This window comes from Ahaetulla prasina, chromosome 5 (genome assembly GCF_028640845.1).
Source record: "Ahaetulla prasina isolate Xishuangbanna chromosome 5, ASM2864084v1, whole genome shotgun sequence".
Taxonomy (NCBI): domain Eukaryota; kingdom Metazoa; phylum Chordata; class Lepidosauria; order Squamata; family Colubridae; genus Ahaetulla; species Ahaetulla prasina.
Window position 1 is genome coordinate 107705403 of NC_080543.1, and position 16047 is coordinate 107721449.

At 36.4% G+C, this 16047-nt stretch overlaps 1 protein-coding gene across 4 annotated transcripts in view; it reads left to right on the forward strand.

Moving 5' to 3' along the window:
- The window catches only part of PCCA (propionyl-CoA carboxylase subunit alpha), a 250707-nt gene that overhangs the window by 93420 nt on the left and 141240 nt on the right, over positions 1-16047 (forward strand). For all 4 annotated transcript variants that reach the window (XM_058184791.1, XM_058184793.1, XM_058184792.1 and 1 more), the window contains 4 exons: positions 203-239; positions 4347-4425; positions 10630-10732; positions 12508-12602. In XM_058184791.1, coding sequence (XP_058040774.1) covers positions 203-239; positions 4347-4425; positions 10630-10732; positions 12508-12602 — 314 coding nt within the window. The remainder of the gene's footprint in view (positions 1-202; positions 240-4346; positions 4426-10629; positions 10733-12507; positions 12603-16047) is intronic.

A 16047-nucleotide genomic window follows, 5' to 3' on the forward strand; every position in this document is an offset into this window, starting at 1 on the left:
AGGAGCTGTGTAATGCAAGTGACAAGATAAAATTTACATTTCACTGGAATTAATTTTATATTTCTCTGAATGATGTGGGTCAGAAAGTTGTAAAAATCAAATATTAAATGTATTGAAGAAGGCAGTGTAATATATCATTGCCCTAGAGACATTGAACAGCATTGATGGGATTAATGGTGAGTCCAATTTCCTGCTTTTACAGGATGCAGATGAAGCTGTCCGAATTGCAAGGGAAATTGGTAAGTTAGGGTTTCTTTACATGGGGACTGCAAGAGATGTGCATGCTTTTCAGAAGATGCTCTTGACTAAATTATCCATTTAATCAGGAATCTGTGGAACACATTATTTTGGTTTTCAAATTCTCTATTGCTGTAAGAGCTGGAAGATGCTCTTTGCACCTTAAAACTCAATTCTATATTTATATTTACATGAATAGCATTTTAGCAATTTATGTTACAAACAGGATGACCTGACCCTAATCTGTTTAAAAATCGGGTGTTTCATGAGTTTGTCTAAAATGTGTTGCAAATAAGCTGCTAGGGTATGATACCAGAGCTGATTCTTAGCTGATATAATTGTGCTTATTCTAATTATTCCAAAACCAGGTGTTGATCTGTGATACAATATAGGCTTTGGTGAGCTACAAGTAAGGATAGAATTTATGTTCATTCTACCTCCAAATTTGACTTTTTTAAACAATAGAACCTTCTTACTTGTTTTACAAAATGATTTTTCATTGAAATTGAGTGGAGTTTAAAAAATTGGTTTGAATTATAGAACAAGTGTCAGCTGACTCCTTTGAAGTCAGTTATTGAATCCTAAACTATTTCTCTGGATCAGTGTCTGCATTTTGACAACTTCATTCTTCCAGAATATATTTTTTTTTAACCATTTGAAATTTTGAAGTGGCTGAAATGTAAGAAGTAACCATTCCTTCAAACTGGTTGACTGCTGGTGACAGCATTCATGCAGTTTTGCTGGTGGTATTCTATCTTGGTCTCGATGTCCAAATACTAACCAGAGCTCATCCTGCTTAGCTTCTGAAATAAGACCAAGTTGACTAGATGCTACCAACTGCTAAGGTGGCATGGATATTATAAATCCAATTAAATTGAAACTTATATTTGATCTTGGGCTATATTATGTGATAGTGTCTTAGAGAGTTTATTCAGAAATCTTTGGCCAATTGTTATTGCTTAGTCTAAGACCTATACGAAAAGGGAGAACATGAAAATTACAAAAGAGATATCCAGCCTAGATATAAGGAGAATTTTGTGACAGTGAGAAGAATTAATCAGTAGAATGGCTTGCCTTCAGAAGTTGTGGGTTCTCGATCATTGGATAACCATTTGTTTGAAATGGTATAAGGTCCCCTGCTTGAGAAGGAGGTTGGATTAGAAGACTTGCAAGGTCTCTTCCAACAATTCTGATTCTGATTCTGATTCTGATTCTGATTCTGATTCTCCCTATCCCTATCCCTATCCCTATCCCTATCCCTATCCCTATCCCTATCCCTATCCCTATCCCTATCCCTATCCCTATCCCTATCCCTATCCCTATCCCTATCCTTTTTTACTTCCCCAAGCTAAGAAATGCAGAACTTAAGAAGACTAATGGTTGTTTTGAAACATAAGCCATAGTTGACTAACTTTGTGACCTGCACATGAGGAATGTTTTAATGAGAAATTTTCTTCTAAAACAAAACTAAATTTCTAGGTATAAAAAGCAGTTTTTGGGAAAATGAAAATAGGAGAACAGGGAAGGCTACAATCACAATTGTGTACAGAATTTCAAGTAAAATGAATATAATCAGCCCAGTTATTATTTATCATCATCTTGAATGAGCTGCTTTGATATTTTTAGGCAGGTTCTCTTTGTTCTTCTCCTATTTCTCTGAGGTTTTTTTTTTCAGTTTTCCAAAATACAGAGCAGAAATGAAAGGCAGACTCTGTTGGGAGATTAATTGACTCTTTGCCCAATTAAAGATAGTGGTCGATCTCTAGGTCTATTCAGCAAATCAAATTATTTAGAGCAGCGTTCCCCAACCTTTCTGGCTTTGTGAACTGGCAAGGGGCAGGGAGACGCACTTACAGCTCCATTTGCACAAGCACAGGCACATGTGCCCACTGCTGTTGCAAATGGAGCTGCACACGCGCTGACCCGCTGCTTCCACAGCCCAGTTCTGAATGAGATGTGGCTATGGCCCAGCAGTTGGGGATTCTTGATTTAGAGATTAAGCCCATCTTCCTAATGTTTCCTTTCAGAATAGGAAATGTGCAGGGTTCTTTTCACTAGTTTTATTTAAATGGGATATTAATTCTGGGGGAAAATGTTAGTATAATATTGCCAATTCAAGTTGTATCAATACAGTACATAAATGGACTGAGTAAAGAAGTAACACCAAAGTATGGTGCTTTTTCAATTATTTCTTAAAAATAATAATCCAGCATGAAGTGTGCACTTTCAAAAAAGTGATTAATCTCTAGTCAATTCAATTTTCCACCCAATACACATATGACAAATTTTGAAGTTCTCCATTCAAAGTTTGTAGAGAACATACCATATTCTCCTCTGATAGGTATTCATTGATTCTAAATTGATTAATACAGTCTGGAGAGATTTCTTACATTTTTAGGACTCCATTTATGTCAGAGAAGTTTCCCAGTCTTGGTAGGGAGAAGTTTTGTAAATAATAGTAAATATTTTTATAGTACTGCATGAAATTGTCCAGGAAGTCAGAAAGAACCCCAGTATAATTTGGAACGTCCAAGTTAAATTCTAGATCTAAACCTCATAAAAATAAGCAATTCATGCTAAAAATACTCAGATAATACAGAAACAATTTACTATGTAGAAGTAACACAAAAATTATATACAGCAATTTATTTGTAAGAATCATTTTTTGACATGAAAATTCAGTTGACATAGAGCAACATGAAAATGTGAAGCTTAATAATCAAATCACATAAAATCTGTATTCAAAATTATGTACTGCTGTCAAATTTTAAACTCTGTCTGACTAACTTTGTGCCAACAATTTAATTAGTTGGAAATAAAATTAGCTAAAAAAAAGAGCATTTCTTAACTCTTCATCTAATAGTATTTAAGCAATGATAATCAATACAGGTAAAAATAAAAGAACCTTGAGAGTTCCCATCATATATGACACTCTCATAGTATATATTGGTTATAATCTTATCATTTTGTTTCAAAGAGCTAATTATCTTCTTTAATTCATAATATTCCTTGTGAGGTGAAGTGCTTGCCATCTCCTTTTCTTTCAATTCCTTTTTAAGAACACAAATTCAGAAAAATTATATTTAATAAAATAAGATCAGATGGTATCAAAAGGGCCATTCTTTATGTGGTAGCCATCACCTACATAAGTAAAGAGAAGACAGTGCGTTAGCTGAATGAAATACAGTATAGGTAGTCCTTGACTTACGACATAATTTGGAGCAGAGCTTTCATTGCTAAGCAAAGCGATTGTTAAGTAAGTCACATCTGATTTTATGACCTTTTCTGCCACAGTAGTTAAATGTATCATTGCATTTGTTAAGCAAGTCACATCATTAAGCCAATCTGGGTTCCCCCATTGACTTTCCTTGTTGGAAGCTGGCTGGGAAAGGTAGAAATGGTGATCACACGATCTGAGGGTTCTTCAACCATTATAAAAAGAAGGCGGTTGCCAAGCGCCTGAATTTTGATCATAGGGATTCTGTGATGGTCATGAGACTGGGTACCAGTTGTAAGTCATTTTCTTTGGCACCATTGCAACTTTGAATAGTTGCTAAAGGAATGGTTGTGACTTGAAGTCTACATGTATACAGTTTATTTTAAAACTGAAGACTTCTTTATTGATCTATTATCTGAATATTGGTTGTTTTTCAGTCTTGTTTAAAATGTAAAAAACCCTCAAAATGGTCTGACTGCTTCATATTTAACATCTTGGTGCTTCGATTGGACTAATGAAACGATGCTGTTAATTTAATATACTATTTTTTTTTCTGTAGGTCTCCATGTCATGTTAAGTTGAAATTCCAATTTCTTTTTTAAAAAATGGTTTTGCTTGTTTGAGAATCTTTTGATGAAAAGACAGTGCTTTAGATATTTATTAAAATGCTGTGTTTTATTGGTAGTTGCTAATCCAATCTGATAAACTTAAATTCAGGAGATTGCTGTCATTAAAACAACAGTACTGTACAGATAATGTAGTTTAAATTCCTCTTCCCAGCAGAAAGCTTTTTAATAAGCTTGTTATTGACCTTGTCATTGAACATGTGGTCAGTTGTCATAAATGTATGATCAAAATTTAAATTTCTGTCTTAATTGTTCCCTGCTGCTAGGCTACCCTGTGATGATCAAGGCTTCGGCAGGTGGTGGTGGAAAAGGCATGAGAGTTGCATGGAATGATGAAGAAGCCAGGTGAGGTGCTGTCCAGAAATCAGTTTTTATGACTACATCTGTTTTCAAATCCAACTATGCTCTTCTTTCCTTTTAAAGCTATGATAAACTATGATAAACTAGCAGTTAAGCAGCGAATGAACACATTTTTGCTCTTATTCCCTAGGCAGTCTATTGCAGATAGTCCTCGACTGATGACCCATTCATTAAATGATTCTTCAGAATTATGTCAGTGCTGGAAAAAGTTGCTTATGACCAGTCAATAATTTGTGTGATCATGTGATCAAAATTTGGGTATGTGGCAGCTGGCATGTATGTACAACGGTTGCAGCATTGTGGAGTCACGTGATTACAATTTATGACGTTCTCAGGGGGTTTCCAGCAAGTAAAGTCAACGGGGGAAGTTGGATTCACTTAACAACTTGCTTAATAACTGCAGCAATAAAGATAATAAACTTGGGTGCAACCCATTTAACAAACCACATCATTTAGCGATGTAAGACCATGTGTGGTCTGTGGTGCTCCATTCTAAGGAGGATGAACTAGGAGTCCCATTTTCCCAATCAGTATGATTGTGGGTAAGGTGAAATGGTCCTGCAGAACAACTAAGGTGCTAACATGGTGAAAAATGCCCTGGTATACCTTAACATTTTCCTTATACAGGACTTTTGTATATATGCCTATATATGATTTTTTCTGTCCGTATGATTCAACTACTATTCTGTAATTTTATTAATAAATTAGATACATTAATCCCATATTTTTCAGAAGCTTGGGAGCCTGAAGTAAGATGGCACAGCTTTTTTATGGTAGGACTGATGCCATGGAACAGCCCTTTGATTGAAATCAGGCTAGCTGTCTCCTTGCCGATTTTTGGGGGAAATTTGAAATTTGAATGGTTGCATAAAGCTTTCCCCTGACTGTATACAGTATATGTTTTTGTTTTATTTTTACTCTTTTTTTTAGAGTTTTTATTGCTAATATTTTTTGTGTTCCTCCCCTTATTTTAAATTTATTTGTGGTAAATTATTTTTATTTATAGTCTGTGTAAGCTGCTGAGAGTCATTTTTGATTGCAGTGTGATAGAAAGGTGTTGAATATGTAAATAAACAAATCCTATAATGACATTAGCGGATTAATTGTTTACAAGATTTGCTTTATTCACCAACACAGTCCAATTAGTTTTGCTAATAGAATGTATCTGCTAACTTTCAAATATTTTCAGTGACTAAAACAGGATTTGATTACACTTTTAGAGAGAACTCATGAATTGATGGGGTTGTAGGAAGTATGTGTTTGTATGTTGGAAGGACCCAGAAATAGCTTCCTCACAACCTTATATCGGTTTGCATGTCAACTGAGGAGGGTGTTTAACCAGAGGTTGGCTTTAAATGATTTTGATTGGAGTTTTAATTGTATTTTATCGTTTAGAAATGTGATTTATGAAGTTATCTTTAAATGGCTAGGAAAAACCGCACATTAGAAACTTAAAAAAAGTAATGTAAATTATGGTTAACAGACAGTAATTAGACATGCTAATTTATGTTGATCTAAAAGACTTTTCATTTATACACATATTAGATATGAATGTTTCCCTAATGTGTAGAAATCCCCAGGCAACTTAGTCATTGTTTATTTCTGTTTTATTATCAAATAACTTTTTTGCTGGGTTTATAAAGGTTTTTGTATTTGCATAGTTTCCTTCCTCTGTGGATCATATAGCATGGGAGAGGAGAGCAGGTTAGCATACTATGAGCAAAAAGAGAGACATCTTGGAATTAGCTATAGATTTTATATGCTATAAATTTAGTAGAAATTTCTCACTTCCACATGTGCTTGGATATAGAATATTGGGTAAATTAAATGTGTGTATTATACTTCATTTGCTGCAGTTATGATTTTTATTATTGAGGTTTTTAAGTGATTGAATATGACTTTTAAAATACATTTTAAAATTAATTTTATTCAAAGAGGATTTCAGAAAGAGTTAAAGAGTACAGAAGCATAGAAAAAATAGAAAAAAGATTATAAAGATGTAAAGGAAAAGTGAAAAATAACTTTATATTAAGAAGAGAGACCAATTTTTAAAGAAGTAACTTCTGATCAGCAGTTATAAACATAGTAATTACCATCTACACCCTTCCATGTTGTATATTATAGTTCCCTTCTTCCCATAAACAAATATTTTAATTAAGAAATCCCTAAATTAGCAGTTTATTTTTATCTATTTTCAACAAAAAGTCTTTAAAGGGTTTCCAGACTTTTTAAAAGGTGGTTGCATTCTCCTTAATCAAACAAATCAATTTAGCCATTTCGGCAGACTCAGTCATCTTCATAATCATTTCCTCTCTTATTGATGTTTCTGTAGACTTCTATTTTGGAACATATAATAGCCTCCCTGCAGTTATCATATTAAAACCAATTGTCCATGAGCCTTTTCTAGTTGAGTGTTCGTAAGTTCCAATAAGAAAAGTTTCAGTTTCATCTGAATGTTAATTTTTAAAATTCTCTGCAACGCCATATATATTTGTGTCCAATATCTTTTCATTTTCCCCCAAATCCATCATGCATGATAAAATGTCCCTTCATGTAGATCTTCCATCTTTGACTTTAGATAGAGTGTACTTCCCCCTTCAAGGATGGTGTACAATAAATGAATATTAATATCTATAATTTAATAATGGACTCTATGGGAAATATTTGAAATTATATTATATTGTGAAAAAGGAGCAATATTTGAATAAGATGATTTAGAGTTAGGGTTAGGTTTTAGAAAAATGATTGACTTTAATTTAAAGGGTTTCAATCTGAAAAAAAGTAATGAGAGGGGGGGAAAAGAAAAATTGATCAAAATTAGAAATTAGGATGAACGGTAATATTGTTTATATACCAGAAGAAACAGAAGGAAAATAAAACAAAAAATTAGAGTGAAAGAACATTATGGAAAAAAGTGAAATATATAAATAGTGTTGGAGAAAACTAAAAACAGAACAAATTTTGACTCGGCCAATACTCTGTTCAAAAAAATGGTTCTGTTTGTTTGTCTCTATGTGTGTTTGTTTTGAAAAAAATAAATAAAAAACTTTTCTAAAAAAAAAGGATGGTGTACAATCTGGGGATCTTTCTGGACTTACAGTGTGGCAGCTGTGGTCAGGGAGGCATTTGCATAAATTCATCTGGTGCACTCTTTCTTAAATTGGGGTCTGTTCAGACAGCCACTCATGTCCAATTATCTTGTGGATCGACTACTACTACATAGCCTAAATTGGCCTCCCTTGAAAACTATCCAGAAGCTTCAACTGGTTCAGAATGTAGCAGTACAAGCAATAATGTCAAATTTCACTGGTTGCCATTTAGCTTCCAGGAATGATTCAAGGTGCTGGTTGTTACCTATAAAGAGGGAGCATCACAGTGGAGGTGGTTGATAGATTAACAACAGATCCCACCTCCCTCCCACTCTGCTCCCGGCTTCCTCATCTTTTAATTGGGCCGCAAGGCTTTTTGTATTAACTTATTTATGTCTTTTATCTTATACAGGTTTTATCTTTTATGATTGTAAAGGGCAGCCAATAATTTTTTTATTAACAAACAAACAAATCCCTACATATCATAGGCATTCCCCAACCTTTCTGATTCTGCGGACCAGCAGAGATGGTGGTGTTCTGACCTAGGCTTCCTGATACAGTAGAAGCACACACTGCATCCCAAAAACCTCTTTTTTATTTCAACGGCTGTAAATTCTGTTTATTCACAGCCCATGCTGAATCACCAAGAGTTTGTAAAGGGTCCCCATCCCTTATGTATGTGTGTTGCTATCATACACATATTCAAAGGGTACAGCTCTTGCATTCCAACTCTGCATCCTGCCAATCTCCTGCAGACATCATCATTACTTCAATATATAAATGTCACATTGGAATACTCAAAACTGCAGACCTACATTTGCACAATAAAAGGAGTATTATCCTCTCATCACCTAGGAGTTCATATATTTGGTGTTTTTTATATATTTCTTAAGGTACACTTTTATATATGTTATTTTTACATTTGACGTTTTTATCCAATTATTGTGTGCCACCCAGAGTCTCTATTGGTGCGATGGGCAGCTATACAATATGATTAATAAATAAAATCAATAAATAATAGTAATGATTTCTTAAATTCGTATGCCAGCTTTCTCCAAATCACTCTGAGTGGCTCACAACAATGAAAGAAATTACAATAAAATCATTAGAACATAAAAGTGCCCCATAGCCGACGGAATGAAGCAAGTGGTCTTTCTTTCTTCTGCCAAGGCCTGGGTGAACAGCCAGGTCTTTACAGCTGTTCTGAATAGCAGCAGAAAGAGAGCCATCCAGTTCTCAGGGAACCCTCATTCCAGAAGGCAAGCATTAGTACAGAGAAGGTACGCTTCCACAGTTCTTTTAGATTAGGGTGTGTGCCACAGTTCTTTGGGATAAGGCTGATAAGCACCCATCTTTATCTCCCTTGACACGCTGCCAAAGACCTAATTGGCAATTATCTTTGCAAGGCCACAAGGAACACAGAGTCAAAATGGAGCTACAGAATACAAACTGACCAGCATCAACAATGTTGCTTCCTGTTAAAGGCCCACCTGCCTTTGCTCCTCCTTTATGTCTTATGGGAGGGGTCAATCATCTCCAAGCCCTACTCCCAAGTCATCCCTTTGTTTCAACTGTTCTTGCCTTCTGGCAGCTCTGTGCATGCGTGCATTGGGAACAGGCTCTTCCTCTTCCTCTGCCTTACTGATGTCCGACTCTGGAGGCTCCGGAGTCCGCACATAACTCCCAGATGGCCCTGGCCCCATCTCTGCCTCCAATGCAGAGCCCTCATCCGAGCCTTCACCAGACTCCAGCACTGGCCCATGTTCCTCCCCAGCCTCCTCAATGTTTGACTCTGCTGCCAGCTCCGCAGGCCGCTGGTGGACCACAACAGGCAGGGAGGGTGTGAGGGAATGGTTTTGCATGCATGTGCTCACTGATTTCATAGATGCAGCTGTATGCACTTCCATGGACTGGTTCCGAATGGACTGCAGCCCAGCACCAGTCTGCAGACCGAGGTTTGGGGATCCCTAATCTAAAAGAACCGTGGAAGCGTACCTTCTCTGTACTAATGCTTGCCTTCTGGAATGAGGGTCCCCTGAGAACTGATGGCTCTCTGTCTGCTGCTGTTCAGAACAGCTGTAAAGACCTGGCTGTTCACCCAGGCCTTGGCAGAAGGAAAGTAAGACCACTTGCTTCATTCCGTCGGCTATGGGGCACTTATATGTTCTAATGATTTTATTGTAATTTCTTTCATTGTTGTGAGCCACTCAGAGTGATTTGGAGAAAGCTGGCATACGAATTTAAGAAATCATTACTATTATTTATTGATTTTATTTATTAATCATATTGTATAGCTTCCCATCGCACCAAAAGAGACTCTGGGTGGCACACAATAATTGGATAAAAACGACAAATGTAAAAATAACATATATAAAAGTGTACCTTAAGCAATAAATAAAAAACACCAAATATATAAACTCCTAGGTGATGAGAGGATAATACTCCTTTTATTATGCAAATGTAGGTCTGCAGTTTTGAGTATTCCAACGTGACATTTATATATTGAAGTAATGATGATGTCTGTAGGAGATTGGCAGGATGCAGAGTTGGAATGCAAGAGCTGTACCCTTTGAATATGTGTATGATACCAACACACATACATAAGGGATGGGGCTTCTAGTGTAACAATCTGTCTGCCATCTTACAGGTTTTAATGTTCCCATCCTGCAGATGCCACTGGATGCAGATTACTTCATTATAATTTCACCTGAACATTATTGGTAAAGTGATTTGCTGTTGCCTTTTTCAGAATGTTTTTGACTTTTTAGTTTAGCCTGTCAATTTTCCTTGTAATTTCTTGCTCAGGTACTGACAGGGCCAACACTGCCTAGTTTCTTTCAAAATCAGTCAAGGATGAGTAGGTGGTACCACCTGCAGTGTTTTTTAAGATTTAACATGCTGTAACTGGTTGCCTTTTGTAATACTTATGAATCATGGCATTTATGCCTATAAAATGAAAATATACCCATTACTGTACTTTCAGCAGTTGAGGCCTTTTAATCCAAAGCTATTTCTACATGCAGGGATTCTTGCTCTTTATTAAGCAGAAATAATATATTGTCCATATTTCTAAATGGATTTCTTTTCCTTTATTATAAAGGGAAGGTTTCAGGTTTTCATCTCAAGAAGCTGCTTCAAGTTTTGGTGATGATCGGTTATTAATAGAAAAATTTATTGATAATCCTCGCCACATAGAAATTCAGGTTTGTGTTCTTCTCTTTCAACTTTCAGTGTGGGGTTGTTATCTAGGTTTTGCTGAATTATTTTTTCCCCTTGTATTGTCCTTTATTATTAAATTAGTAGGAATGGTTTTCATGCTAAAGATAAATGAAGAACTTTAATCTGTGAATATTTGTGGTAAAGGTTGCTGAACTGAAAGCCACTCAGTAACTTAATCTAAAACTTTGTTTTATATAGAACATTGAGGTTAAAAAACAACAACCCAGTTTAACATAATTTATTTTGGCAAAATAGTCCCATTATTATTCCTTTTTGTCCTAATGTAATGTTACAAAATACCTAGAAATGAAGGATTCTGCATGCCTAAAAAGATTTAGATTAATGTTTTCCTTAATAAGAGCTGCTTCTGTAGTGTGTAAACTACTTTTCAAGTACAAATTTTAAAAGCTTTTTCTTTTGGTGGAGGTTGCCTTGGTTATCAGTTTTTTTATCAAGGATAGCCAACTATTTTGGCTGCAGGAAAAAGACTATAAGACACACCTAAATTTAGAAGATGAAAACAACAACAAAAAGTTTTTGGCCTCCCTTTTTTTGGGCCTTTTTTTGGCCCATTTTTTTTTGTTTTTTTCCAGCCTGTTTTGGGAGCTTTTTTCAGCCCATTTTCAAGGCTTTTTTCAGCCTGTTTTTGAGGCTTTTTGGGGCTGTTTCCGAGGCTTTTTTGGCCCGTTTTTGAGGCTTTTTGGGGCCGTTTGTTGAGGCCGTTTGTTTTTTCAGGGGAAAAAAGGCTGAAAAAAGCCCCAAAAACGGGCTCAAAAAAGCTTCAAAAGACCTAAAAAAGCTCTAAAATGGGCTAACAAGCCCCCCAAAACCCCTCAAATGGGCCAAAAAAGCCTCAAAAACAGGTGAAAAAAGTCTCAAAAATGGGCCAAAAGAAGGCCTGAAAAAGGCTGGAAAAAAGCCCCAAAAACAGGGTGTGCAGAGGCAAAAAAATGGCTGGTGAGTGGGCGGGGCTTCAGCAATATTTGGTCTATAAGACGCACAGAAATGTTCGCCCTCTTTTGAGAGACAAAAAGTGCATTTTATAATCTGAAAAATATGGTAATTCATAACAGGACAATGACTCTTAAATCAGTGTAGTAAATTGAGGGTAGAGATTTGTTCTCTGAGCTTGTGGCTTTTTTTTAACGAACATTTCTTTACCAGGCTAGGTAACCTCTTCAGTGGAATTTAAGGGATGTCAGTGTTGGTGTTGTTCTCCTTATAAGGCCTTCATGTGGTCAGTAGGTCTTGTGAGTAGTGTAGTAAGTGCCCCAAAAGAGTCTGAAAGATTTCAAACTCTTCAGGCTTTTCATCAATCAGGATGGTAAACAAAACGTGTGTGTGATATCACCACACAGATACAAAAGGGACACATATTTCATCATGATGTTGTAGTGTTCGTCCATCATTTATTCCCCACCCTTCTACTAGTGTTCTACCACTGCCTAGTGTTCTACCACTGTGAATCTGACTCAGCAAGATGCTGGAGCCTATTCAGACTTTTTCTGGGTCGAACTTCTCAACCTTCTTCTAGCATATTTCCTACTTTTTACAGTATTCCTTTCATGGAGAAAAAAACCTAAATAGAAGTGTAATATTTATTCTTTTTTTTATTTGTATAGAACACGAACAGATAGATTTTTAATTCAAATAAATGCTCCGTAGTACCATTGATGAAATATTTTCACTGAAACTAGTAGCTATTTGAAGTAGAGAATGAATGTAATTTTTTAAACGATTAACCCTGAATTGTTATTAGGTATTGGCTGACAAACATGACAATGTATTATGGCTGAATGAAAGGGAATGTTCAATTCAGAGAAGAAACCAGAAGGTTATTGAAGAGGCACCAAGGTGAGTGCCATGTACTCTTCAATAAGCATAAAGAAAATTTAATAAAATGCTAAAACTGAATTGTATAATTTAATGGTAATAAAAACTAAGGATCATTGAACTAGTTGCTAATCTGAAGTTCTTTCATGAGCTTGAAAAAAATTTAAGCAAGAGTAAACTACTATGTTTTAATGGTTGCAATATTATTTGGTGATGATGCTTTGTTGCCTGAAAATCTTTTGATGAGAGAGAGATTTCTTTATTGCTTCTGATTCCTTGAGAATAAAGATATTATATTTTAGCTTTTCAAATGCTAGAGTACTTTCAACAATAAATAGTAGCAGATCATTTCAGAAAATGGAATACATCCTTATATGATTTTTCCACAGTATTATATAGATGCTATAGTTCCTAAAGGCTTCACTGCTGAGATGAATAAAACCTTAGTGCCTTATTAAATCTCCCCATTGATTTGCAATCTGGCACGGTGGTGAATTGAATAGTCAAAGAAATTCCTGTTTTTTACATACATTTCATAGTTCATACACTATATTCTCTTTTGGTCTAGACTATCATGTTTGCTTCCACTCAGCTATAGACTGCTTCCTTCCAGAAGCAGTTCTTTCAGAAATGGAAAGAAGTCATGATTCAGAGAACTGCTGATGCATGATAGAATTGCCCTTGTGTGTATGCTCATAAAAGTTTCTCTGGATGTAGGCTTGTACATACTAATGAAGAAGGAGGTGAATTTGTCATAAATCTATTCTCTGTGCATACATTATACACACATTACACTCTGTGTTCACTAAGATGGGTCCCCAACCTCCCCGAGCTGCAGCTCACTACTGGTCCATGGTCTGTTTGGAACCGGGCCACGTGAGTGGCTGGCCAGTGCATGCGCATGCGCATCTTGTGTGAGCAATGGGCTAGTTCCCCTCTCCCCCTGCTGGGCTGCCAAGACATAAAGGTTGGGGACCGCTGCACTAAGATAAGATTTGTTCTACTTCTTTGAGGTAAAGGTTGAATATGCAGCAGTGATGTTTTAGGAAAACAAGAGTGCTGTGAATGTTGCTGATCTTTTTGAAATAATACTCCTTTTATTTATCCAACTGCTATGTCCCTTCTCTGTTTTTCCTTCCTTCCCTAGTGTATTTTATTTTCTTAGTTGATGAGCAGGCACACTGACTATTTATCTTTATTCCTGTATGTTGCCTGGCTCCTTTATAGAAACTTAATAAACACAGATTTTAAAACCATTTTGAACACAGGAAATACCGTATATACTCGAGTATAAGCCGATCCGAATATAAGCCGAGGTACCTAATTTTACCACAAAAACTGGGAAAAACTATTGACTCGAGTATAAGCCGAGGGTGGGAAATGAGGCAGCTACTGGTCAATGTAAAAAATAAAGATAGAGCCAAGTAAAATAACATGAATATTTATTTGAACGAAAAACAATAAAAGTGCAAAAGGGGGTCCCCAAAAAGAATATGGTATCAAAAATACAGTATCTTTAAAAGTAACAGCAACCAAGCTAACGAGAGCTAAAATCCCTCAAAACTGGAGTTCTCCTCCTCATCATCTGTTTGTCCAAACAGAGCTTCAGCTACTTCAGCTTCTGTGATGTTATCCGCATATACGTTGTCGTCATCACTGAGTTCACAGTCGTCATCATCACTGCTGTCACTCTCATACAATGCGCTGTCTTCACTGCCATCCATAGCATTACTAATGCCACATTTCTTGAAGGCACGTTGCACCATGTCCTCTGGAATATCTTCCCATGCATCACGAACCCACTGTGCTATTAGTTCTATGTCTGGCTTTCTCAGATTTCCAACTTTTGTCAGACGAGCTTGACCAGATGTCATCCATTCATGCCACATCCTTCGCACATGGTCCTTGAAAGGTTTATTTAAACTGACATCTAGGGGCTGCAATACAGATGTAAGCCCACCTGGAATAACGGCCAAAGTGACTTGAGATGACTTTGCCAATTTTTTTATGTCATCAGATGTGTGGGCTCTGAACATATCCCAAACTAACAGTGATCTTCTAGTCCAGTCCCCACTCCTCAAGCAAGAGATCCTATACTGTTTCAGACAAAGGATTGTCCAGTCTGTTCTTTAAAAACCCTCCAGGAATGAAGTGTCCAATAAGGTTCAAATTGCAAGTACCGGTAGTCCTCAATTTAAGACTGCAATTGAGCCCAAAACATTGTTTTGTTATTTTTCCCTAACCGTGTATGTATCCCCCTGCCCCCCATTTTACGTCAGGCTGCCATCAAAGCGAAGCACGGCTGAATATTATTATTATTATTATTATTATTATTATTATTATTATTATTATTATTATTATCATTATCATTATCATCATCATCATCATCATCATTATTATTATTATTATTATTATCATTATCATTATTATCATTATTATCATCATCATTATTATTATTATTATTATTATTATTATTATCATTATCATTATTATCATTATCATCATCATCATTATTATTATTATTATTATCATTATCATTATTATCATTATCATTATTATTATTATTATTATTATTATTATTATCATTATCATTATCATTATCATTATTATTATTTTTATTATCATTTTTATTATTATTATTATATGATGATGATGATTTTTTTGCATTGGACAGAGCGAGCTTCAGTTTACCAAACTTTGTATCTTTTAATGAAACGTGTTAGTCTGGAAGGGACTGTTTGAACTCACAAAACACTTGCAACTTTTAGTTCCGTGCTGAGGATTTTTGGAAAGCAGCCCAGCAATATTTATTTATTGCTCGGACTGCTCTTATTTTCACTCCCCTTTTCTTTTCTTTTCCTTCCTCCTCCTCCTTCTCTGCCTCTCTTCGTCCCCCACCTCCCGGGATCCTTGCGGGTCGAAGGTTCTGCCCTGCCTTACACCAGCCGCCCACCTATGCCAAGGTCTCCTGGCTCTTTCGCTCTCTGTAAGCAGCGGCTTCTCGGCAGCGTCGCCCCTCCCTCCATGGATCGGCTCCTTCCCCAGCACTGAAGGCATCCTTAGGAATACACCTCCACCTCCAGGAAAATAAAAGAGGCAGAGAAGGTAAATCGCCCGCCTGCTCGGAAAGGAAGGAGAGGACTCCAATGGAAGAAAGGAGAGGAGAATTACCAATAACAAACACAAAGCGCTGGGTTAGAGGTGCCTTGTCATGTACAAGGAGATCAGAGAGGGCAACCACCGCCAAACAATAATCAGACTCAAAACGGGCTGCTTATTTGCCATTTGCTCTGGGTAGAACGGTTTTTTTAAAAAAAAAATTGGTTTGGAGAAGGAAAGCTAATTTGCTGATCTCGCGAGGGTCGGTTTCTTTTGCCTCCTTCTTCTTCCTCCTCCTTCTTCCCACCCTAGCTTGCAATGCCCCATCTCTCCTCCTCCTCCTCCTCCTGCCCCCTCTCGGGGAGAA